Source organism: Alligator mississippiensis, chromosome 8, assembly GCF_030867095.1.
Source record: "Alligator mississippiensis isolate rAllMis1 chromosome 8, rAllMis1, whole genome shotgun sequence".
NCBI classification, from domain to species: domain Eukaryota; kingdom Metazoa; phylum Chordata; order Crocodylia; family Alligatoridae; genus Alligator; species Alligator mississippiensis.
In genome coordinates this window covers 20,053,145-20,079,695 of record NC_081831.1, presented here as the reverse complement: position 1 = coordinate 20,079,695, position 26,551 = coordinate 20,053,145, and the positions used below count along the sequence as shown (strand labels likewise).

The 26,551-nt window shown below is 45.0% G+C and overlaps 1 protein-coding gene and 1 long non-coding RNA gene across 12 annotated transcripts in view; one reads left to right on the top strand and one right to left on the bottom strand.

Annotated features, from left to right (window-relative positions):
* The window catches only part of LOC109282750 (uncharacterized), a 37,301-nt gene extending 30,123 nt beyond the window's left edge, over nt 1-7,178 (top strand). The window contains exon 3 of the long non-coding RNA XR_002089775.2: nt 5,816-7,178. This is a non-coding gene — a long non-coding RNA (uncharacterized LOC109282750). The remainder of the gene's footprint in view (nt 1-5,815) is intronic.
* ARHGAP44 (Rho GTPase activating protein 44) overlaps nt 1-26,551 on the bottom strand; it is a 180,063-nt gene that overhangs the window by 22,478 nt on the left and 131,034 nt on the right. For 7 of the 11 annotated variants that reach the window (XM_019485736.2, XM_019485731.2, XM_019485734.2 and 4 more), the window contains exons 7-15: nt 24,390-24,507; nt 19,091-19,171; nt 17,416-17,484; nt 17,165-17,246; nt 13,009-13,136; nt 7,540-7,651; nt 4,614-4,695; nt 4,353-4,433; nt 1,798-1,911 (exon numbers count right to left, since the gene is read on the bottom strand). In XM_019485736.2, coding sequence (XP_019341281.1) covers nt 1,798-1,911; nt 4,353-4,433; nt 4,614-4,695; nt 7,540-7,651; nt 13,009-13,136; nt 17,165-17,246; nt 17,416-17,484; nt 19,091-19,171; nt 24,390-24,507 — 867 coding nt within the window. The remainder of the gene's footprint in view (nt 1-1,797; nt 1,912-4,352; nt 4,434-4,613; nt 4,696-7,539; nt 7,652-13,008; nt 13,137-17,164; nt 17,247-17,415; nt 17,485-19,090; nt 19,172-24,389; nt 24,508-26,551) is intronic. The other 4 variants (XM_019485732.2, XM_006267283.4, XM_019485737.2 and 1 more) reach the window with 1 other exon arrangement.

The window sequence follows — 26,551 nt, the reverse complement described above, 5'->3', positions numbered from 1 at the left end:
CTGCCACTCCCGCTGGTACCAGAAAAGGATCTAGACCTTTATTCCCAACTCATTCCTGATGTTCTCAATAACATACCAGTTTGGCTGCAGATACTAGACTATCATGACATAATTCGGTGTGATAAATGCATCCACAGTGCAGCTACTTTACCCTTAGGCAACAACAGTGGTCCTAACATGCGAATAATTCTCTCTGCATTCTTCCAAACCCGCCTCTTTAGGCATGTGAGTGTAACAAGTGAGCAACCAGGGGCCGGTCAAGTCATTGGCCTGCCCACTTGTCTCTGGGCTAACCGCCTGCCTACCTCACCTTTGATAATGCAATTAAAAGTCGATAACAAGGCAGGAGGCTGCCTATATACACGGTTCCAACCTTCCCTATACTATGTCCTTTGCCTCACAGATGGCCTCATCCCCTGCCCAACACTGGGCCTCAATCCCCTTATTCCCTCGCCCCAGTATTGCTCACTGGGCCTCAATCCCCTTATCCCCTTGCAGCAGCTCCAGCTGGGTGGTGTTCTTCTCCCGGCTGCTAGCAGCTGACTGCTGGCTTCACTGCTCAGAGCCCTGTTCTTATAACAAGCAGCTGGGCCCTGTTCCCAATCAGGCAGTTGTGTCTGATTAGGAGTGCAGACAGCTGCACACTGCTCTGCTGCTTGCTCACACCCCTGTGAGTAACAGAGCACAACTTGTGCTCTGTTACAGTGAGTGGCCTGATTCCCAGAGATGCTGAGCATCCATCTTCCTGCCAACTTGTACCAGAATTAAGGGTGCCCAGCACTTTAGAAAAATCAGGGTGAAAGAAAACAAGAACAGAAGCAGCTACCATTAATTCATTGCCAAGAACTGTCTCCAAGGTAACTGTTCTATTCTGCTTTCTCCTCTGTGTAGGTGATCCTCTCCATCTTGGCCAACTGACTGGGCATGTCTACACATGTATCTTTTAAGTAGACTTAGCCTAAGAGCCATTAAGGGTGTGTGGATGCCCTTTATGAACCTTAAAAACGGTGATTTAAGGCTATATGAGTCTAAATTTGATATTTGCATAATGCAGGTGTCAAATTTAGGCACGGATAGCTAAGTCACATTAGCACATGTGTAGACTTGTCAATGCACGTTAACGTGGTGTGCATCAATGGATACACACCATGTTAATGGGCATTAGCCCATCTGCATGTGCACTAATGTGACTTAGCTATTTGTGCCTAAATTTAATGCGTATGAATGTGCATTAGCTTGTCCAAGTATAGACGCGCACGTAAATTGCCTTACTGCGCCTTAAATAAAGGTGCATTAAGTTTAGGCACAGATAAATACATGTGTAGGCACGCCCACTGTGGACTGAACTAAGGACTTGCAGAGCTAAAGGCCTGAGATGCCACAGCTTGATCGAAAGCAGTGATTCTCAACCAGGGTGTTGTGAGATCCTTGTAAGGGTACCATAGGGTACTCTGCAATATTATCATTGTTGTGTGTGAAAACACCTACACAGCATCAGTGAGAAAAACCCAGAGATTTCAAACAGGAATTTGCAGTGTAAAAATGATGTCTGACCTGTGGTGGTTTTTCTGAGTTTTTTCTAATAGACCTGCTTCAGTATTTTTCTGCAGTCAAAGAACGAGTGAAAGTTATAAGCTGACATTTTCTCAAGGGTGCTCAAGTCTAACAAGGGGTGCCTTAAGCCTAGAAAGGTTGAGAACCACTGATCTTAAAGAAACATGACTTGGGCTATAACAAACTCCCATCCACTGTTGTTTGGGCAGAGAGAGAGACCTGCACCACACACTCACCACTTACCCTTCTGCTTGAGGCCAAAGGAGATTGGGACCCAGCACTATTGCCACGTTGCTCGGTGTCATTTTGTTAGCATCCTGGTACTCTGTTAGCTTTGCTAAAAATTTGATCAGGTATCTGAAAGAGATGATCAAGAGACAGGGGTAAGACTGGACAGGCACCTTAGCCTATGCTTGTAGGGCACATTCTCTGTAACTGCACCAGCCACTGAATGCTTCTTTCAGAAAAGAACAAAGTAAAACCACATACTACATGCCAGTTACTCTCAGGGCTATAGTACCTTGGCCTCTATCACATCAGGTAGTTTACAGGTCAGGACTTGCAGTGAACGCCAGAAACTACCATGAACTCAACAGATATTTCACTTGGACACTTACAAACCAATTCTAAGGGACCTTTTCAATCCTTCTGTGACTTGTCAAAAGCCACCCTATCCCCAAAGCCACCAAGGCTGCAATACAAGTGGAGATACAACCCAGATGTTCCACTCTCAGTCCTCCTCTCTAACCACCAGCCAAAGTCGCTTTCTGTAAGGTTGTAAGACATGCCTTTGCTTTAGGCTTCATGGCCTAGTCACAACATAGATTTATTTCCACTGCTAAGAACCTAAAGGTATAAGCATACAGACGGATGGAAAATTATAACATTAAAAGGGGTTGAGGGGGGAAGGGAGAAAATTACCACGTATCAAGCTAATCCACTACAACTTTCTGTGTCTACTTGCACCCCATGGTAAACAGAAGCTTAGTCTGTTATTCAGCAATTGTTTCAGTTAGGGGTAAACTGTCTTGGTTTAGCTCCTAATTACTGTGTGATACAGCAGACATCAGGAATGGTTATACCAGATCAGTTGACATAAGATCATGAGTTGTAAATTCCTTCCCTTTTAGTTCAGTATAATCTCTCTGCTCTCCAGGATTCAGATCTAGTCCAGGATCTAAAGTGCTCTAGTACAAACCATATCCAATAGGAAATCCTACCCTACTGGGCAGTAACTGCTAAATCATAGGAGTCAATAAACCCACTCTCTGCAGACAGCAACCCTTTGGACCTGCCCTTCTCCCAACAGCCTGGGTGGCTGATGCCTTGCAATATGTGCCAAAAGTCAATAGATTTGGGCCTTCCTGGATCAACGTTGTAGGAAATAGATTCCTGCATCTCTGTATGACACTGGATTCACAAGGAGGGTACTGCTCAATAACAAAGCATGGAATTCAGGAGACAAGGCTGTCACCATTAGTCACTGTTTTTGGTAATAACAATAAGGCTGGGATTTTCAATGAGGCTTAAAGAAATAAGGCAGCCAAATCTTCTTGAAGTTCAACTGGAGATGGACTAGTGCTCCTTTAAAAAACCCCAGGTTCAGTATTTTATTGATTGAATGGACTTCTGTCTCTTTGCTGCAGGTGTCCCCAGTCCTGCTGCTCTAAAATTACATGGAGCTATACTGTTATGCCCCACATGGTGTTAGCTCCATGGGCACTAAGCCAAGAACATGCAATGAAACGGGGTATCTCAGGAAGTGCTCTGCAGCTCCAGTTCTATGGCCAGCATCAGGGAGTCAGGTCAAGGAGGACCTAGAAAGAGCTTTCGACCTCTGTAGTCTATCTGATCTCCCACACTCCCTTCTCCCTAGGGCAGAGACAGGGAAAAGTTGAGGTGGGAGGTAGGCAGGTCCTTACCCAGCAATCTGTCTGCCACCCTCCCATAGAAATGCACAAGTGGCACTCGGTGCTCTTTTACTATGGCTGAACTCAATGCAAATGCAGCCTTTATGTTGTCCACATAAGCTCCTGGGATCCACCCCACACTAAGAAGGGTTTTGAATAGACTGAGCTGAGAGATTCATTTAAACTAGCACAAAGTAGGGCTCACCACAGACTCAGAGCCACATGCCAGAACAGGACACCTGGAGACCAGCAAGACTCCCTGAATCAGTACTTGTTACGGGAGGTACCAAAAACCTTCCAACTTCAGTGGAAGTTCAGCAGCTTGTGGGATTGGGCCAAGTATCACTAGCCAGGCAGAAATCCAATTAGTATTAGTGGGACTTCGGCAGGGATTTGAGGACAAAAATACCCCCAAGTTCCTACTTACTCGTGGTCTACACTAGAGGACTCCACCACTTCAACTCAAACTGGTTTCTAACTCAATGTAGTTATAACTGTGCAAAGACTGGTATGATTGTATGATGATCTTCATCTTGGCCAACGTACCAGAAACTGGAATAAGGATGGTCGTCACCAGAAACAGTACTGCTATTTTCAACTAGAGATTCACTGGGGGCTGCCCATACACCCTCACCTGGCACAAAGGGAGGCACAGTCCACAGTAATGCTCTTCATTCAATTAAATTCACTTAAGCAAAATCACAATAAATATGGTTTACACTGAAATGTGATGTGCACACATTTCAGCAGGGGCTCCAGGGGGTTCAACAACATGCTTTAAAGTCATACTTCATGCCAAACTTGGCAACTGTGCATGGAGACATGGTCTAAGTGTCCCTGTTGCATGTGCATGCACACACAAATGCATGTGCCCACCCATGCACTGACCTGATGTTGTTGTAGTTGGTCTTGGGCAATTTTTCACAGGCATTCCATAGGGCCTGCAGCCTCTTATCTTGGTCCTGGATGCTAGGAAGGGAAGAAGAGCAGAGGATTAATTTGTCAGCTCATCACATGGCTGGACCATTAGCTTTGCTGAGTCCTTGACTCTTCTCAAGAAATGGGGCCTCAAATCTGAATACCCTGACAAATGGAACACCTTTGAAATCTGTACCTGAATGAACCCAGGAAGTCATATTGGGAACTTACTTGGAGGCTTGAATCCATTCTTCATAAAGTTCAAAGGTCATGAGAGGCTCTGGCAGCTCTCGGAGATAGGACTTCAGTGCTCCTAGAAAACAAAAGGCAATGCTGGCCATTTAGGACCAAAGTAAGGCTTTCTGGGCAGGAACTGCAGGGGACTTGTGCTGCACCTGGGGTTGGATTCTAGCCCCTACAGCAAAGCACAGAGGTCAGGGTCTAGGTTCTGTCTGCCTTAATGGCAGCTTCAGAGCAGCCTCACTATTGTTATTTCAACAATAACCAAAACTGCCCTAATTAGAATGCTAATAACTGTGACAAAAATTCAGGTTTTTATCATTCCTGCTGTCAGTTACTTTCTCTTTTTCCTCTTTTGGGGCAGTGAGATTAGAATGAATCATTTTGACTCCTTTTTTCAACTCATTTACTCATAAGTTTCTCAAAATGTGAATCCCAAATAGCCCATTAGTCCAACACCAATCTTAAAATATAATAATATATGATCACAGCCATGCATACTTTCTACCTACATCTATCTGGTCTTTTTGTCACTTCTATAACACCCCAACCTGCACCCACAATAATTCATATCAGTAATAGTCACAGAATAGCACTCATTGTAGCAGCAGTGTACAGCCTGCTTCAGCTGCAATTCCAAGACAACTTTGCCATTTGCTTTAATAGGAGCAAGATCAGACTCATTTCATTAGGGATCAATCCTGCAAAGCACTGAGCACCCTCTGCTGCCACTGATATTGCTACCAACTGAGGGTGTCCTCAGCATGTCCCAGGTAAAAGCCTGAAAGGGTAGGGAAACCATCTCTAATCCAGAAAGGAACAGCAGCTTAACATTACAGAGAAGACTTTATTTGTCCAGCATTTTTTTTAGTCACAGAATCTGTAAGAACCAGTTTTGAAACTTGATGGCGTATGTGTGCGCACACATGCAAACATATAGGTGTATCTAGCCATTTATCCAATGCTCATCACCCAATTTGCAGAATGCCTCATGGCTATCATAATAGTATTTACGTTTCTTCAGCATCACCCATAACTTTTCTGAACAAAACAGATTTTGCATCTATCTGAGTACATTTAGAGTCTTTAAAATGCACCAGACAAATCCACTGGCTAACATCAGGGAATCAGGAAAATTAATAAACATTATGAAACTACTGAAATCAAAATGACATTTTCTTTCTCTTTTGCAGCAAACAGAATTGTAGGCAAGCAAGGAAAACAAAGACAACATAACAGTTTGAGGAAACTGAAGATTGAGAAGTACTGACTTTATTTGGGAAATCTAAAGCCAGCTGGTACATGAGGGTGAAGCTCACGAGTCGTTAAGTTGTGGCCCCTGGGGTCCTGTTCGGCTGCCACTGCCCCCAGTTTCTAGACTCCCCCTTCCTTCTCCAGTTGCCACTGCCTGCCTCCCCCCCAGGGGGGCAAGGCAACAAAATGAGCAGCTAAGGGAGCTGAGGCTAAGTACGAGGCCATGCAAGGGAGCCAGTGTCTGTGTGCTGCAACAGTGGTGGTAGGGTGCCCTCCAGGGCATGTGCTGCACCTGGGTGGGGAGGGTTTGAATTGTGCTTGCCTGCTCATGTGCTACAGCAGGGGGTGGGGTGCCTAGTACAGCAATGACAGGGAAGGGTGCCCTCATGGCTGTACTTTGCAGTACTGGGTGGGAGAAAATGTCTATGCGGCCCAATAACCTGTGGCTTGACTGGTAGCATATAACCCCTGCTGGTGTGCCCCCAGCACTTAGAAGTTGTTCAGCCCTTGTATAACGTGTACATGAAATCAGTGTTTAAGCAGAGGTCACATTTATTTTCCATACTAACTGCCAAATCCATTAGTGTTTCTATCCCACGTTAGGCCTAATATATCATTACGTAGCTTCTTCAGTGCTTGTTTATCAGACACCCTATTGTTTTATGTTGAGAGGCAATGGGCCAATTTTTTTCATCACGCTGCAGGAAACCAGGATTAATTCCAGAACAGAGTTTTTCTGGATATATATTACTGCGAGAACATCATTCCATCCTTTGTTTTCAGTTAAAGAACTAGATAATTGTTTTACACAATGTACAGCTAGAGTTATATTAGATATAAATATATAATGAAGACTACCCAACTGTTCTATTTTTTCTCAAAGGTAGAAATAAATGGGGCAAATGAGTTCAGATTCTCTCTTTCTCTTTTTTTTCTTTAAATAGCTTTACTCAAGTGACCTGATCATTTGAAAAGCTATATAATAAAATGCCAAAAAAGGTCATTTTTGACTTTTTCCTATCAGGCAGAGCTATTAACCCTTATATGAGGTCCCTACTGAAGGGTGCTTCCTTTTTCCTTGCTGTTTAGAAAATACAGCAGTGGATCTCAAGTGCACAGCTGCACAAGACAGTACTAGGAGTTGGGCGTGTTCTGGGAGGGAAATCATAGAAAAATGTCACAATTTCCAAATCTTTTCTCTGTTCTAGAACAGAGCTATAACAAAACAGTTTCAAAATTTCCTAAGAAACATAATTAAAAATAAATGATGTAGGTCAATAAAAATATTTTTATCTTGTTGGACTGAAATGAGCCACTCTGGTTTCAATTCTTTTATTTTATATTTATATCCACTATCAAACACACTCAAATGAAACTGAAACAAAAATTAATGTTGACACACAGAACCAGAATACTTCTTTTTTTTTTAAAGAAAACTTTGGTCAAAAGCTATATGTTTCTTTCAAAAATTTCCTTTGGATGAATCAGTATTTTTCAGTGTACAATGTACTGCTGGAAAATTCCCAACCAGCTCTCAACAAGAGGATTTCCCTGCTGCAGGGGCTCAGTTCATTAACGGTCCCTTGGATGGGAAGGGATCATAAACAGAAATGCAAACTGCCAGTACTGAAGGCTGGAGTGTCAGAGGGGAGATGCCCTTTACCTGCAATGGCATGCGGGTCGGCTGAATACTCTTGCACATCCACTACACAGCAGTCTAGAGCGGCTTTGAGTTTCTTTAACTTGGAGGCGGAGGGAGCCACCCTGAAGAGACCCTTAGGACAAGAGAAACAGGAGAGTTGTCAGGCTCTGAGAAACTCCTAATACCAAGGCAACAGCAAGACAAACATGGAGCCCCGATGGCCCAGATTGCAGCTTGACCTTAGCGTGAGCTGAAAATCCATCCTTGTGATTATAGTCTGAGTACTGCACACAGGATGAGGTTTATTAGAAAACTATTGCCTGAGGAAGTGTGGAAATCATTTCTTTTGAACTCATCTAACCTGGACTCAGAACTTAAATGCAGTTATAGATTTAGATACACAAACTCTTGTAAGTCAGCACCAATGGAGGGATGCCTTTTTAAGTAAGCTAGGGTCAAACCTCAGTTCCTACAGTTTACAATGTAGGGCAGGGGTGGGCAATTATTTGGGCCTGCAGGCCACATAGGCAGTTCGGGGGAGCTGCTGCAGGAAGGTCAGTACCCCCCTCTACCTCTCCCTAGCAACAGCTTGGAGCCCACGCACCCTGTGGCTCCTCCCTGCCACTGCCAACAGCACATAGCCCCAGCCCTGGTCCCGGCCCAACCCTGGCCTGCCCCGTGCCCGCTCCAGATTCACCCTAGCTGAAGTGGACCAGCCAGAACCCGTGCACACAACCCAGACCCCGGCCTGTGCCTGGGCTGCCCTGTGGCTCCTCTCTGCCACCGTCACCTCTGAGCCGCGCAGCAGGGCAGCGGTGGTAGTGAAGAGGAGCCGCAGGGCAGTGCAGGCATGGGCTCTGGGCGGCTGCAGCAAGAGAGGCTCAGCAGTGATGCGGGAGAGGAGCCGCTTTTCCTCTGTGCCAAGCAGCAGCTTCTGCCCAGCCACTGCTTCTGCCACTGCTCTGCGCGGGTGGGTGAGTCTGGAGCAGGTGCGGGGCAGGCCCAGGTCAGCGCTGTGCATGCAGATCCGGCTGGTCTGGAGCTGGTCCACACCAGCGGGCCGAGTCTGGAGTGGCTGTGGGGCAGGCCAGGGTTGGAGCTGTGTGCACGGGTCCCTGCCAGTACCATGGGGCTGGTGCCAGCAGTGGTGACAGCTAGGAGCTGCCACTGTCTAGGTTGCCTAGAAAGGCAGTCCAGCTGTGGAGCTGCCCCAGCCCTGCTGCATGCCCAGGGGGTGACAGGACATGCCACAGGTTGGACAGCGCCTGGGCTAGGCAGAACTGAGGGATCGGCTGTGGGCAGGACAAAGTCCCTCCATGGGCCAGATCTGGCCCACGGGCCATATTTTGCCCACCCCTGATGTAGGGCAAAATCAGGCCAGGGCGGAGAGGAGGTCACTTGTTCTCTAGAAGTCTGTGCATCCAGGGTATCTTCAGTCATGCTCGATTCATCTGCTGATATAAACAAAATTCTGTCCTTCCTAGCTTTGACAAGCAATGGCCAGAATTAGACGTTTTTGCATTCTTCAATGTGCCTGCCTGAGAAAATGAGGGGACAGATTTAGGAATTATTAGGGCACAGTGGGATTCTGGGAACATAGATCTAATTAGGTGAACAGCTAATCTCTGCTTTGTGAGTAGCCTAGGCTCACTAAGAGGTTGAACTGTGAGGGAAGCATGAATGGCCCAGTTCATGATCTAAAACAAACCAATCAGTAGGTCTTACTGAAGCTACTGTTTTTTCCCCTCATTATTATTTGAACTGTAATTGCACTGAGAAACTTCAGTCATGGACTGATTGTGCTAAATGCTGTACAAACACAGAACCACAAGATGGTCCCAAAGAGCTTTCAATCTGAGACAAGGGAAAACAGACGGACACGGAGGAAGCACAAGAAAATGAGGTCAACAGGCTAGGAACCAGCACTAATTGTCACCTAGGTTTTAATGGAGAGCACAGCAAAGAAGGGATTTAAAGGTCCGTGAGATGGCTTTGCAAAGGTCTGCAGGGAGCTCCTTGCAAGGAGGGGGGCAATGTAGGGGAAAGCACAAAGGTTTGCTATTGGCAGGATCAGCTACAGAGATGAATGATCTAATCAGCATAGAGGAGGAAGCAGCCCAAAGCTGTGACCCAAAATCAAACCAAACTGATTTGGAGATTCCAAGATGCCTCTCAATATTTTTTAAAGTCAGGTTTTCAATTTCTCAGCTGCTTTTCTCAATTCTGGCAGAGTCTGGAAAAGCAAAGCCTCTGCTTCTTTTAACCTTTTCTCCAGTCAACCCAGCTCCCCTGCCCCCTCCCCCGAAGAAAACAAATCAGAAGACAATCAGGAGCTTGTGGTCTGAGAAGATTTTCAGCCCAAATCTACAGATGAAAGAATTGTAAATAATTCTGAGAGTCTACAGGTGCTTCACCAAACCTATGAAGGTTGGTTTCTCCATCATCCATTCAGTCCCGGTTTCTGTCTAATGATGAGGGACAGGAAACTTTCTAATGTGTCTGTCTCTAAGAAAGGACTGTCATAAAAAGGACATTGTGCATGCAAATGAATCCAGTAGATTATGCTCCAATTCCTCGGGTCTTGAAATCATGTTTCCTGCTTTCCCACTCTTATTTCAAGGCAAACAAAAAGAAAAGGCAAATTTGCCCATGTGGTTCTGAACAGCAATATACTTTCTGTAGACAAGGAATTATCTGGGCCTCCAAAATGCTGATAAATAACTGAGACCAACTGTCCTAGGAAAAATGTGGCACTGTTAGGAAAATGAGCCGACCAAAGGCAGATCAACAGACTCTAAATGCTGAAACCATAAGGGAGGGGTGGGAAGTGTTATCTAATCAGCCACTTGTGTTACAGGAACAGCCCTGTGGAACAGCTGGATGCTCACTTGCCCTATGAAAGGTGCTGCTCAGGACTGCAAGATGCTGAGCAAATGAAAGCTAAAATCTTAAGCCCCTGGCACATGTTCATTTAATGGCACCAGAGGATCTGATCTGTAATCCCAACACATCCCAGTCACACACTACATGCTCATGGCAGGAGTCGTGATTTTGGGATCAGATCCCAACCATACCATTAACTATTTGCCAGTGTCGGGGGAGCAGGGGGCCAAAGATCCCAGGCTTCCCTGCACCAGCAAGCCGAAACCTGGGGGCCCACAGCCGGTGTGGAACCACTGTGGTCCCAAGGCTGGGACCAACAATTAGTTGACTGTCAGTCCCAGCCCAAGGACTGCACAGGAGCCAGTTTAAGATGTCAGTGCAGTCCCGGAGCTGGGGCTAACAATACTGCATGACAACTGCAAGGACCTCACCACATCTCAAACTGGCTCTGGTGAGGTCCTGGGGCTGGGATGATCGGCAATGGTTGATCTCAGCCCTGGGACCTCACTGGAGCCAATTTGAGATGCTGGTGTGGTCACAGTCCCAGACCCAGTGCACTGGGATATCAGAAAACTTAATTTGCTGCCCAACTGCACATGCAGCTTTTTAAGGTCCCAACACACTGGGATCAGGGAGAGGTTCCCTGTTATTCGGATCCCCATGTGCCAGGGATGTCAGAACACCAGGTGTGCAGCTGGGCTGCACATGCTTTTTAAAGACCCTGGTATACTGGGACCCTGAGATCAGCAAAGTGCTCACCTATCCCAGGGTCCTCATGGCTGGGATGTGTCAAGCCCCTTGCTCCACAGCTCCCTGGGAGCAGCAGGGCAAGGCAGTCAACCTGCTAGGTCCCAGTGACCCTGTGACTCACCATGATCAGACACCAGAATGTACCTTGTTCCTCAGCCCCCACCAGAGCTGCAGAGCAAGGGCAGCAAGTGCCATGCTGGATTGCAGGGACCCAGCACCTCAGCCCAGCTAATGAGCTCCCCTCAACTTGGCACCTTGAAACTTGCAGAGTGCAGGGCTGCACCACACAATTGTCATCCTGCGAACATGGAGAAGCTGTCAACCAAGCCGTGCTATGCAGCCTGCATCATGGTGCACGGCAAGGCTACCTTGCCATACATTCAATTTAAGGCATGCTAGAAATGAACCACAAACATTTTACCCGTATTTTGTGGAATATTTTTGCGGTTTATTTCCTATTTTGTTGCATCACTACTTGTCTGAATGTGTGGCAGGGTTACTATTTATGGTGTGATTAACAAATTAGGTATGTCTTATTGTAATGTCTGCCAGGGCCTTAAACACTGTCGAATTAATTTGTTCCTGCTGTAGATCAAATGCTCATATGATCATCTCCTGCTGGAGATGAACTTGGGCAAGAGAATAACTTTGAACTAAGCTGCTTAACCACGTGTACTCTCTGAGCCATTTACATCACAATGCATTGGGCCTGCTTAGTCCATGAGAATTGCATATCTAAGTTTGGTCTGGTTTTAGCTGTTCTGAAAATGCAGAATTTACTTTCCTATCTTCCTTGCTCTCTACCGAAGTGGGAAAAAGCAAGAGATCTGAGACTTGAGACCTGTCTTTGCTCTCTCTTACACCAGTATCTCCCCACTGATTTTAGTGGAAATGTTCCTGATTTACACATGCACAATGTCTTAGATGAGGGGTTTTAATTTTTTGGTGGCCATGTATCTCTTAAGTTTGTAAAATTGTTGTATATTCTTATGACTCCGTGTGATGCATAATAACAAGTAGCACTGCAGGTCATTACAACCACACAGCAACTTCTCCAACAACCTAAGAGATATAAAAAGGGTGAACAACTCTTCTCCCTTGCCACAGAGGACAGGACATGAAGCAATGGCTTTAAACTACAACAAAGCAGATTTAAATTAAAACTTAGGAAAAGTGTTGGAATGGTAAGACAATGGAACAAGCTGGGGAATCTCTTTCATTAGAGGTTTCTAAAGAGAGCCAAGATAAGCATTTGCATGGGATGTTTTAGGAATAATGTGTCCTGCATTTGTACATGGGACTGGACTAGGTGACTATTCTATACTATAGAGCTATTTTCATATTTTCTTTTTCTTCTTTTCCTCTATATATATTTCCCTTTTTCCTTCTGCTTCTAGAAATTTGCCACATTACCCGCAAGGTTACACGTGCCACAGGTTAGAAAATACTATGATCACAACCCAATTTCCAAAGACGTTTATTTAATGATTCAGAAGGCTGCAATCTTCACTCTTATAATTAAACTAAAGGCTGCAAATAGGAACAGAGGGAGAAGAGCAGGGGCTTGATTCAAATTCTTGGAAACCTAACCCATGACTTTTGAATGTTTAAGTTGGCTTGAAATTCTGGAAACACTAGGAAGAATGAGTAGAGAAATAAAGGGGGGTACTTTTCATAGATCTTAATGCCAAAAAGGATGATTATTATTCTTGTACCATAATGACTGCTCTGACTTAACCTATGTTCAGGCATGTATTAGTGTTTGTCTTGGGAGAGTTGGAGAAAAAAAAAGCATTAAAGTATTTGTTTTGGAATAAAATAGTCCAGCTGGGAGGGGAGGTGGGTCCCCCTACTCACCTCCTCCTGCATGCCACACTCAAGCAGCATGGTCACACATGCCTCAATGGGGAAGGCGATTTCCCTCCCACTGACTGCCAGATGCTCCTCCAAGGGCTTCCCAAAGGAGGGCTTCTCAATCCAAGCTTCTGTTATATGGATTCAAAGCAGAGAGAGGGAGAGTTAGAGGAATTAATGGCTGATTAGGGAGAGCTTGCTCACTGGCTGGTGTAGCTATACCTTCCCTGACCCCACAGTCTACAGCAGCCAAGTATCCACAGATACTGAGCTATCTTGGCATAGGGAGGCTTCTGATGTGAGCATCCCTATACACATGCAGACCAGGTCCCATCTGTACGAGTAGGATGGGGGACTACACGTCTCGGATGCCTTCATATCTAGATCTACGTGATTCTGGAGCATGATACCCCCCAGCTCCTTGAGGGGCCCTCATGTTGAAACTCAACCTTCTCCCAGCATTGCCCCATGGCCACCTGGAGTCAGGTTAGTGAGGGAATCCCTATCCATCCCCTGCTCTTGGCAGTTGATCATTTTGCCTCGGCACAATATTGAGTCCCTGCCAAAGGTGAGGGTCCAAACTCAGAACTTCATAAAGCATCTATTTATAACATTATTGTTACTTCTCCTCAGAATATATAGCCTAATGATTCTCAACATTTGTAATTCATGGCACCACTTGTAAGACTCGAGGCATTGTTTGGAAAATACCCACTAGTCTTTTTCACTCATTTATTGAGTGTGAAAAAATAACAGAGCAGTTTCTCTGTTGCAAAGAGCATGGAAAGAGGCACGAATGTTTTTGATGGTATGAATTCTATTTGAAATCTTTGGGTTTCTCTTGTGCATCATGTTTAGGTGTTTGCATACCTAACAGTTGTACAGCACCCTCAACAGTTTCTTATGGCCCCCTGGTTGGGAATCACTAGTACGGTCATTGAGACAAGGGTATTTGAATACTTGTTTGTGAACTTAGTGTACAGAAACTGCTGGGCCAGAAGGATCCATACCCTTAGTAGCACTGGTAAGCCTTGTCCCAGATTCCCTGCATACCTCTGTTAAAGCTAATCCTGTCCTGAGCCTCTCCTTCTAACATGGCCTGCCATTTTGTCTGCTGGATTCAGGATGCACTTTGGATGGCACCCACCTCTGACTCAATTCACTAATGATCTGAGATACTACTTTTTCTCATGCCTCTGTAGACAAAAGGCTTATACTGGAATAAACCCTCCCAGCATTCCCAGGGATGGAAATCCCCCAAGGCTGCCACAAGGCATTGCAGCTGGAATTTACAAGAACACAAGAATGAAACTAAAGTTAAAGTAAAACAATTAAAAAGATTAAAATCAAAACACAATGTTCCCAAAACATCTGAACAAAACCATCCACTGGATTTGAACAGATTTTTGGTTTGCAAAAATTTTCAGGATTTTGACTCTTTTGGCCCAATTTAAGGGAGGGTTTCTTTTTTTTTTTTAATTAAAAAAATGCAGAATGAAAACTTATTTCCAGCTCAGCTCTCATTGCAACTATGAGGAACAGAATGCTATGAGTGCTGTTCACTATGCTGCAAGCAGGCTGCCAAGCAATTACTACAGGACTTTCATTTTAAAATGGCAAAGACTCCAGTTGCAAGCAAGATCACCTTGTGGGACCAATGAAATCCTGTGTATTGAAAGTGGAGCCATAAACAAACTAGCTCTCAGCCTCCTGGATTCCAGTAACTTTCTTCCACAAGGAGATGTATGCTTGGCCCAGGGGACAGATGAAAGCACATTTCTAGAAATTTCGGGGACTGCATGCAAAAATGAGAGATTTTGTTACCAATATCTTTTTCAGGGCAGACTGAGAAATAGTGTTTCCTTACCAAGAAAGGCATATAGAGCCAGGTTTATTCTGCCTGATCAGCAAATCCCAACAAGCCCCTAGAATTTCCCAACTAATGTCCACCTCCAGGGATACTTGAGTATGTGGGTATACAAGGCTGCATCTGTCTGCAGGCCAGTGTTTGTTGTGCATCTGCACTCTGGTGGGAGAGGGGAGGTGAGCACGGTGCATGCATGTATCTCAGGGTTAATAAGTCCATGTGTGAATATACCCACATCATTTCCACTGCAGCCATAGAGAATGGAGAGGGGAAGTAATCCAATTCCTAGAGGTGGGGTCAAGAGTCTGCATGGTCTATTCGAGTGATGGAGCTGGAAGTTCCTTTTCTGAAGGAAGCCTAACACCAAGAAACTTCTGTCTTCAGGTTCTAACATATGCTATAGGTTAAGTAAAAGCCAATGTCCCATCTGGTCTTGTTTTACCTTCTGCTCTCTATACTCAAGAACTTCATTAACTGTCCTCTTATTCTGACCTAACTTAACCTAAAGTGCACAGGGCTGGCAAAGCCACCCAGGCGGCAGTGAAAGGTGGAGACAAACTGGGGTAATACAAGCAGCATGAAGGAGCAGGATCTTGGGGGGATTGCAAACAGGAGAAGGCCTAGGCTAGGCCTAGACTAAGTTGGACTCTGGGCCAGGCATTTATTTAATGCATGGCAGGGCTGTGCAAACTTCAAGTGGTGATTCGATTTGGAGGAGATTCGGCCTAATTTGGTGGCCGAATCTCCAAATCCAAATTGAATCAGGGGACCAATAAAAAGGTCCAAATTGATTCAAAGCTCTCTGAATCTTTGGAAAAGATTTGGAGAGCTTCAATGGTTCGGGCTGCAGCTGGACTCGGAGCTGATAAGTAGGGGGTGGGGAAGGGGGGCCTGGAGGAGCGGGGATCAGACTGTGGGGGGACCCCTGCCAGGTCCCATCCCCTGCCTGCTCCCCCAGGCCCCCCACCCACTCCCCCAGCCCCGCCCCCATGGCTGCCCCGCCCACCTCAGCTCCGGCCCTTTAAGAAAAACAAAAACAAAAAAACCCACAGGGCTCACCAGCTCCTGCAGCAGCCTCAGGGCTTTGCAAGACTCATGCAGAGCCCCCCACACAGTGTGGGGCAGCAGAGATTGCCTCCACACCAGGCAGGAACTGGTGAGTGCAGGATTTTTGGGGCTTTTTTTTCCTTAAAGGGCTGGAGCTGGGGTGGGCAGAGCAGCTATGGGGGGGCTAGGACAGTGGAGGGAGCATTGGGGGGCTCGTGCAGAGCCCCCAAGCAGTGTGGGGCAATGGAGGGCAGCCGCCCGGCAGCACCTGCTGAGTCAGGGCTTTTTTTTTCCCCAAGTGCCGGGAGCTGGGGTGGACGGGGCAGCCATTGCCAGGCTGGGAGAGGGGCAGAGGATGGGCCTGGATGATTCAGAGATTCGGCCGAATCGATTTGGGACAGTGATTCGAATCACCGAATCGAATCACTGTCCCCCAAACTGGCTGAATCTGAAGCAAATACTAGCTGCTTCGCACAGACCTAATGTATGGCACACCCTACATATAACATGCGTTGGAACTTAAGGATGGACGTTTCTTGGCAGCTCGTCACACAGCTCTAAGTGAGGGAGAAAGCTAAGTTCCAGTGGGGAAGGCTCATTTGAATGTCTGGGAAATCAATCTCAGGGGAAGGAGAAATAGAGCAATGTAATTTTTTTTGGGGGAGGAAAGAAACTGAGTTGTTGGAACGAGACAGCGTGCAGGACTGATTTTCTATAGTGGGAGAGGGGTGGCTGACTCTCTTTGCTGGGTTGTAACTGATTGACTCGGGCACAGTGAAAGAATAGAAGGTGACTAGGTTTTGATGGTTCACAGTAAAGACAGCCATCTCAGGGCAGGAGGTTTGGGAGGGATTCATATGTGAATAAAATCAGTAATTTGGGAACGCAGTAGGGAACTTACTGCCCAGTTAACCTGTTTTGAGCATGACGGTGAGCAAAACTGATCCGGACTGTGGCAGCCAAATCCCAGCATAGAAAATGGTGGCTTCCCTACTAAGTGGAGGCCCATTCTCCAGCAGTACGCTGCAACCCCTGTTCTGTTATGCTCCGATCCTGCCTGCAGCGGAGAACAAGACCTGATGCTTCAGAGGAATGGGAACATTCTCACCACCCCATGGATGACGACATAATGCAGAACAAGGGGCTGCATCATCCTGACTTTTGCCCTAGTCACCTGGCAACCAAACCCTGATCCTCCCCCTTAACTCAGCATGCAGTAAAGAAAGAAGAACACTGTACACTCACCCTGCTGTGCTTTTATCTGAGGCAACACGTTCTGTAAAAGTGCTAATGACTTCCTATGGTATTCTGCTTGCACTTCTATTAACTGGGGAAAAGACAAAAGACATATTACATCCTACTGTGGAAATGGGTAGGATTTTTGGTAGCGGTAGAAGTGGTAGGAGGGAGCATCCCAGCTAGGAATTGATTATTATTCTAATAGGGCACCATGCAAAAGGAAACAATATAAGCAAAGAAGCCTGCTTTGGACTTACAGTTTCAAAGTAGTTTGCATAGTCTATTTCTTTGGCCACAAAATTGTACATGTCAGCTGAGAGCTGGTCCTGTGGAGGGCACAAAATGAGCAGAGGTAAGTCACACAAAACAGCCACTCTCATCATTAGACACCATTATTTCCAGGCAGAATGGTCGACGTATGATCGGATGTGCTTGTACATACTACTGAGATCACGTCCCATTTTGAAAGGTCACCTGAGAACAATACAAACCTTTTGCTGTATTTGATCCTGACTGCTGGTAATGGGGGCACTAAAAGAAAGGTGGGGCAAAAAAAAAATACAAAGATCTGACTTCAGTGAATCTTTGTGATTTAGCTTTCGTTACTGGTATGAGGCTGAGAAGGGGAGGCTGGAGGATTTGGAGAACTGAAACAAAAATACCTTGTCCAGGGCAAGATGCTCCCTGTTAGACCCACAAGTCAGATCTAAACCTCAACATTTTGCTTCAATGATAATTCCAAACATACCAGGAGACCCAAGGATCTTACACCACCCTGGTCTGAGAATCCTGCTCACGTTGCCTACTGAAGATGAGAATTTTGCCTTGAACAGCTATTCAGAGATCTGAGGTGCTGGTAAGTTGGTAATTCCCCGCCTTTGGTTTCTGAAAGAAGGGTTTTTTTTTTTATGGTAATAGACATGGTGGCCCAGACTCAGACGTGCTGCAACTGGGGACAATCCCACTGAATCCCATGGCTGGTACACTGGTCAGAATTTGGCCCTTGGGACACTTGAGAACGTTGCAGGACTGACCCATCTAATGCCATCTGAAATATCTGGTAGTCTTCACCCTGATCAATCAACTGATGATAATTCTAAAAAAGCACGTTAGACATCTGCATGTCACCAGCACAGTCCTCAGTACCCACTTCACTGCTAATCTGGCCCTGCTCTGAGGTCACATGGTAAGTCAACACAAAAGCCTACATGTATTATGTAGCCCCCCACTATATTATGACTTCATGTGCAAGACCTACATCTGGATGTGCATGTATCTATCTATATACACAATTGCTTATCTGGCACATGCCAGTGTGTAAAGAGCTTTGCAGGTCCTAGTTAGGTGCCAACTCTATTAAAGATGTAGCTTAGATAAAAACCATCCTCCAGTGTCACTTTTAACGGGGATTTCAAAATCAGTTTATTAGAGGCTTTTCTCCAGAGAAATGACAAAAAGAGATCCAGCAATTTCACTGCACTGAAAGGAAGGAAAGCAGGGTTAGACAGCAAAGCTGTTTGGGAAACTTGCCCTTTTGTGTATGGAGGTCTGTGTTCAAGTCCTTGTGGAGGCACAAGTGAAAGTGGTTTGTTTTATTGGGTCATATCCCTGATTACATCCAAAATTTATAGCAGCTGTGAACCTCTGCTCATGAGAAATCCAGGAGTATGGGAATAGCAGAAGTGGGTGATGGGGTTGCAGGTCCAGATTAGGCTATAATTGACTGGCCTGCACTTCTGGGAAGCATGTACAATAGCTACTGGTCTACTTTCACCTCATTTCTGGGAGTGTATTCCCATCTCCCCAAGTTTAAAAATGATCAAAGACCAACCCCAACCCCCCCTCCAAAGGTCAGCAATAGGTAGAACCTGTATCCCATAGAAATGTAGACCCACCCCCATGAAGGAGCTAATGCTACCATCAAAAATATACCTTCAACAGCTCAGCATCTGAGCCTCTCCAATTGGCAATCTTAGGATGGTCAGTGGTGCCCTGTATGTGGCCCTTGTTGGCCTTGGAAGAGGAAGAAAGCAGTTTGATTGTCTTATTGTCACATTTTTATAATTTTCAAACAATTCTAACTTGTAAATATAAAACGTGTGAAAAAATGCCACAAAGAACACTTTTATTGCTTTGCTATGGTTAAATGTGATTTTTTTTTTTAAATGGAGAAAATAATATCTGAATATTAACCAAATGATCTGGCAACAGGTATTCTGACCATGCCTCCATGCTATAAGCTTTGTCCACCTAAAGAAACAAACAGAAAGTGGAAGTGAATGTTTGTGGGACACAGAGATGGAGATAGATGGAACCAGAGAGCATGATGGAGCATTATGGTATAGAGCAGTGGTGCTCAACCTCTTCAGACTCAAGGCACCCCATTACTCAAAGCACTCCATACCTTCTGTGAATTAAGTGGCATCCCATTTCAAAAATTATTTATTACAGAGCTTACCTCCTTGCAGAGGGAACACACAATAAGGGTAGAGGAGCAGCCAGGCAGGGACAGCCTGAGCCTGCCCTTATCTGCTTATTTTCCCCTACCTGAAGCCTGAGCCTGCCTTTATTTGCTTATCTCCTCACACTTCCTGCAGCACCCTCAAAGGCTCTTGCAGCACCCCAGGGTACCCCAGCACCCTGGTTGAGAATCACTGGCATAGAGGCAGGATGGGGAGACAAGAGATGAATGCAGAGACTGAGATGGACATAATGATGGTGAAAGTGATGGTGAAGATAGATGTGCAGGCAGAAGGGTAATGGAAGTATAAATAGGAGGTGGAGAAGATGGAGCTCGAAACAGCCTTCTTTTCAGAAAAAATCCAATTTTGACTTGTAGGGAAGTTTCTCTCAGGGAAGGATAGGTAACCTTACAAAGGGAAAAGGATGGGTTAGTAACACAGGGATTTTATTGGAATTCCTTATAAAAGAATGAATTTCAGAGTCTCTTGTAGATGACAGAATGGAGAACCATTCATCCCTGGATATGTGGATTAAACTCTATACTGACTTCAGGTTGCAAATGGAATCTGAGGGTTCTTTAGAAAGGGCTGATGTGGAATTGTCTGCCTTTCTGTCCATGTTACAAAGCCAGTCCTCAAAGTGGGGTAAGTCGGCACAAGAGTCAGTCTCTGCTCAGGTGCTGGTGGCAGTGCTTTGGCAGAAGCCCAAGACATCAGGTGAAGTGGGGCGAGGGCTGCAGGTCAAGGATAATGCATACTCGTGTGGCCAGGGGAACCAGGCCTGGAACAGCAGGATAAAGATACACTGGAAGAGCTGTGGGCGGGAATCTTGAAGAGCAGCTGCTCAAACTCTGCCTAACTCTGAGCAAAAGATTCATTATTTTTATTATTTTTATTTCTCACGCAGAATGTCAACCAATGCAAACCCTGCTATCTTGGTCTCTAAGCCTCTAGTATCTTGAGAATAGGAAAGGGACAAGTGGCTTTCAGTTGCTCTGTAAGATGCTGTCCTTCCCAACACATGCCCTATAAGGCCATTGATCTCACATGGAGAAGGCCATTTGCCCAAGTTGATATCACGTACTGAAGAGAATATTTTTTAATAAGTTCTTAGATATCTATGCCAGCAAGTTCTTAGATATCTATGCCAGCAAGAAACAGCATCAACAAATGACACATTTCAAACCATGTTCATAACAAACATGATAAGGCTTTGCCCCCAGACCCATGTGGCCTTCTGGCTTCAGGAAAGATGCACAAAAATCCTGAACAAAATAACACATGCATTCAGATGCAGACATGAGCTAGGGGGATGGAAACTGGCCATATGAGAATGGACAATGTAAGTAAACCATTATTAATGTGCATTAGGGATAATCAGGAACAGCCCTTGTACTCCCTTGCTTGATTAACGGCAGCTCTCCTCTGACTCATGCAAAGTGCAATGCATGGACAGGTAGATCAAACAGACAAATGCATTGCTCGACTATGGCAAAGTATTGAGAAGTCGCTGTTTTCACATATATTCAGTAATTCCACTCAGGGATCCCAATTTTGCTAACACTTACACATGTGTTTATCCTAAATATTGATCTCAGTGGGGCTACTCCTGGTAATAAGTTAGTGTGCAAGATTAGGACCATGACCATATTAATTCAGGAAAGCATGCAATTAACGTGAATCCTGATCCTCCTCCTACATTCAAGTAACTCACTGACCTCTACCACAACTACATACACAATCAGATGGGCCAATCAGAATAAAGCCACTGACTGTTTACAACCTTACTTTAAAGAAATAAACTTTGGAATAAAGCTAAACTCTCATGTGCAAAATCAGCATTAAGCATGCAAAGAGTATGAAAATACATGTGGTGTCTGTTTTGACAAAAGCCATAATTTATCTCAAAACAGCAACTTTATGTGGACAGAGTAAAATGACTCCATACCACAAGAGCTCTGGGGAAAAAGAAAAAATGGATCCACGCACAAAAGACTCTGATGGAAAGCTGTATTCTCTGTGCAGCAATCATGTCTATATTTGCCCTGGATACTGAACATATTCCAAACCAATTAGTATATACTTTACTTGGTTGTGCAAGGTTTCATTCTCTCTCACAGTCACATACATGCACGCACGCACACAGACAATCCCCATGTGGAGCTTATAATTAGCCAATGGTTCGCAACAACTTCATACTAAGCAGGCTTGTTAGAAGCAGCAACTGGTCAGTCAAATACTCCATGCTCCCTAAGGGAAGGATTACATGTAGCCTAAACTATCAAAAAAAAGGTTCATTGCTTTTTCTCCCCGCCTCCCCCCTATTTGTCTTTTTCACTATATATATAGCACATTATTGCAAAAACCAGTAAAGGGCAGAACTCATCAGTAAGATTTTTTCATAGTTTATGTTAATTATAAGGCTTTACCCCCAGACCCTAGGGCACACTGACACAGTTTCAGTGATTTATTATGTAATTCTTGGGGGGAAGGGGTGCAGTTAAAGCAAAACTACTGATCAGAAGAAAAGATTACACAGTAAGTTGACATGCAGAGCCACATGTCTATTCAACTTCAGTATGTCAACTTTCTGAGTTTCCTATTTACATTTTAGACCTTAGAAAAAAAAGAAAGATATCCCCCCTTTTTTAAGTAAACGATTGAAAGTGGTGACACTGCTCATGAGTACTTTTTAAAGATATATAAATTTTGATCACCTCTACTATCCAAATAAAATTATGCATGTAGCAAATGGCAATTCTGTTGTAATAGCTCTTTAGGCTAGTTTGGAATTACTGAATATACACAGTCACACCCCTTCCACCATGTGAGCTGGTATGTGCTTTTGTAGGACCAAAATGAAGACAGCCTGGTTTCCATTTCAGCATTAAAATAAAATGGCCAGATTCTGAGAAATGCTCACAAGTCCTGACCTGTGTGGGTGTTAAAAGTTTTTGAAACTTAATACTTTTAACTCTTACACTCAAAAGGTGTATATTAATCCTCTGAGCTTCTGAAGCACCCTTTACTCTGTTCAAGGATTACAAACCAATTTACAAGAAAATGATACCTAGCTCTTACTTTGTACCGTTCATCAGTACATATCAATGTGGTGTGGGAATGAGGTGAGGGCCAGTTTCCTCATTTTAGAAATGGAGAGACTGAGGGAAGAAATGGGGGTGGGGGAGGGAAGGAGGGGCAAGGTGATAAGTCCCAGATCAACTATTAGCAGAGCCAGGAGCAAAAAAGCAGGTGTTCTGAGTCCCCGTCCAGCACTACATTCACTGCACAACATTGTGTCCCCTTCCAACGCACCTAATGTTCCAAAATAACAAACCAAGCCCCATATCCTGCTGGGAGGCAACATTTGAGCATCACTATCCACAATTTCAAGATACTGAAATAGAGTCACAGAACAGGGAAGTGGTGTAGCCGGTCTTGCATTCAGTTTGTGCAAAGCAGACACCGGGCCTCAGATCTAATAATGTTCACCCCTGAGCCTTTGCCTCTAGACCATGGGTGACCACCTCGGTGTCATGTTTGCCACAAATGGCAAGGGCAGCCTCCATGTGTGGCACATGGCAGATCAGGAAGGGGAAATGCAACACAGTGGCAGACAGAGCAGGAAGCAGAAAGCACAAAGCAAAGCAGCAGATGTGGAAGGGAGCACAGGGAAGGAAGCAGAAACCAGAGCAGCAGATTGGGCAGGGGAAGGAGATAGGAGTGGCATTCTGGGAAGGTGCGGGGCTAATTTGTGATACCTTGTCTAAAAAAAGTTGGCCATCACTGGGCTACACTGTACCTCCTCTCCCTCAGTAATATATTGGGGTTCACACTGGCGCTGAATTTTGCACCCATCTCCTGCCACACCCCCAAGGATAGAGGACACCAGGAATAGTTTGCTTTCTATCTGCAAACACTGCCAGGAGAGTTAGGATAGGAATGAAGCAGAGGGGTAAAAAGACCTTCTCTGTCTAGGTCTTTGACTTCCATTTGCATTTACTGACTTATCAACTAAACCTCAAGAGAAAAAAGACTGATTACCTCTGAGGACTCTGACAAAACAACACGTTGCACTGCTGCAGCTTAGAACACTGTGCTGTTACAGCAGCCTGGATGTGCTGCTAACAACCAGGGCAGGACACATCAAGTCAGAAGCTGCTCTGGAGTTCATCCCAGCATCTATGCCTGCATGTGAGGAGGAGACCACTCCTTCCCATACCCAGGCTGTGTGCACTATGGAGGGAGGAACCGGAGGAGGGGAAAGGATCAGGGAGAGACTCCCCAAGCTGAGGAAGGTGAGAGCAGGCAGGAGATTCTCCAAGCCACACAGGGATAGCAGAGTGGGGTCAGGAGTGGGTATCTGAAGACTGTGAACACAAGGTAATGGTGCTCCAGGAGCAGGCTGTGGGAGGGGATCTCCCCAGGCTGAACAAAGTAGTGAATGATAGGCTCTGGAGCTGCACGTGGATGAACAAGACAGGCCTCCTTTCCCTGAGGCCACTTCTTGTCCCGGCAGCAGTAAGTGAGGGAGCCTGAGGCCAAATGTCTTCTCATGCTGGTGCCTGAGACCAGGAATGCAGGGAGCAGCACACATCCCTTGGTATCATTGACATGTGCCAACTCCCTGCTTGCTGGCAAAAGTCTGAACATTTAAGTGCCAGATTCCCCAGGATCCTGACCCCTACTAAACTTCCCCTGTTCACAAGGAGAGATATGAGAGCATTTACAGACTGTGCTGCTGTGAGATAAGAGAGAGCAAGAGGTACCCTGCAAATCTCCACTCTGTTCGCTGCTTCCTCCATCTCTTCCCTGAGAGCATCGGCTTTGGCACCCGATGGCTGCAGGTTGCTTGACAAACCCGACGACTTAGCAGACTGCTGCCACCTGATGGGAGAGACAACGGAAACGGCATCAGTGGCAGGGCTGGGCCTCATGGAAAGGGAATGGCCTTCTGGGATCTCAAGCATGTGGGCTTAGGTCTACCCTCCTTATGCTGTTGACGAGGGGGCAGCTCAGAGATCACAGGGTCTTACCTAGCACAGGGCTCAAGATGGAGAGTGACCTGCAGAGACCATGGGCTGCCTCTCTATGTTAAAAAGGCAGATGGCTCCTCTCTGCCCAATATGTGCCAGTTCAGCATGACAGAAGGGATCCCAGCCAGCTGGCAGAGCGCCTTCCTGCTCTCCAGCCTGGCAGAGAGTATGGCTTAGTTAATTTTCAAGGGTACTGATCAGGCAGTGCATACAAAACACTGGGCTGGCCTGCCCTAGAAACAATATCCTAGAGAAGGGAGATTGGGGTGATATTGTAAAATGGATTTAAAATCAAATGCAGAGTCTAAAAGGCAAAACTCATAGACAGATTTTAAGGACAGACGGGACTATCTGAACAGACCGCCTGCACAACACAGGCCATAGGGCTTCTCTGAATTAGTTTCTGCATCAAGTCCAGCAGCTGTGATTGAACTAGAGCATTTCTGTTCGAAAAAGATCAAATCTAGCATTTAAAACTTTCAGGGATGGAGAATCCATTTCAACCCTTGTTAATTCTTCACATGGTTAAATATTTGCACCTTATTTTTAGTCCTTTTGCTAGAGTCCTCCATTAATTCTGTTCCTTTGTAGGAACTTAAATATTATTTGTACCATCTGTCCATAACTATGGCAGATGATATTGGTATAGGTTGTTAGAAAACAACTGTTACAGCTGCATGCTCCTATAATGGTACAACTGTAGTAAGATCCTTGGTTCTTTCACTCTGTTTCATTCACGATTAAAGCTAAAACGATGTAGCTGACTTGCCCTGTTACAGGAGCATGTAGCCACAGCAGTTACAATGTAATACTGAAGCTTGCTCCCCAGTGCCAGCCTCCTTCCCCCTTTAAAATGGTCAAAAGTTATGTTTGTCCATATACTGTGATGAAATTATCTCTTAATCCTGCCTTTTATAAATGAAATAGATTGAACTCTTTGAGTCTCTTGTCATGAAGTCCATAAATCATTCATGTACCTCTTCTCTGAACCCTCACCAATTTATTAATACGGATCTTGAATTGGCACCAGAACTGCAGTCTTTCAGTAGTGATCACACCAGCACTGAATACACGGACAACGTAACCTTCCTATTCCCAAACAACATTTCCCATTTTTACATCCAAGGATTGTATTAGTCATAGGATCCCTCTAGGAGCTCATGTCTGCCTGATAATCTGCTATGGTCAGCAAGTCCTTTTCAGAGTTACTGCTTCCTAATATAGTACTCCCCTCCAAAACCTGTAAGTATGAGCCACATTCTTTGCTCTTAGATGTATGGCTTTACATTCAAAGAAGTTGAAATACTTATTGTTTGATTGCATCTAATTTACTGAGCAAACCAGCTCAACCTAGATCAGTGACCTGCCCTTGTCTTCATTCTCCAATTCCTGCATTATTAGCAAACATCATCGGTAATAATTTGATGTTTTCCTCCAGATAACTGACAAAACATGTGAAATAACGTAGTGCCAAGAACCGCAAGAAGTACACTCACTTGAGGAGTTCTTACTGTATTTGCACTTTTTAATAATTTGCAAGCATATTTTGCTACCTCTCAGTTAGCCAGATTTAACCCATACAGTATGTGGCACATTCTAGTTTCTTAGATGAAATGTTGTGCAGTACTAACTCAAATGCTTTATGAAGCCTAAGTGTCAATACTACAGCAACACTTTTACAGCTACATTTGTCTCATCAAAATGATATCAAACTAGCTTGACTAGATCTATTTTCCTTAAATTAATCTTGACCGGCATAAATTATATTTCCTTCTCATTTTTGTATTGAGTCCTTTTATTAATTGAGCCCTCCATTATTTTTCCAGGATTGATGCCAGGCTAATGGGCTTATCATTACAGAGGCCATTCTATAAATACGTTATAAATATGGCTAC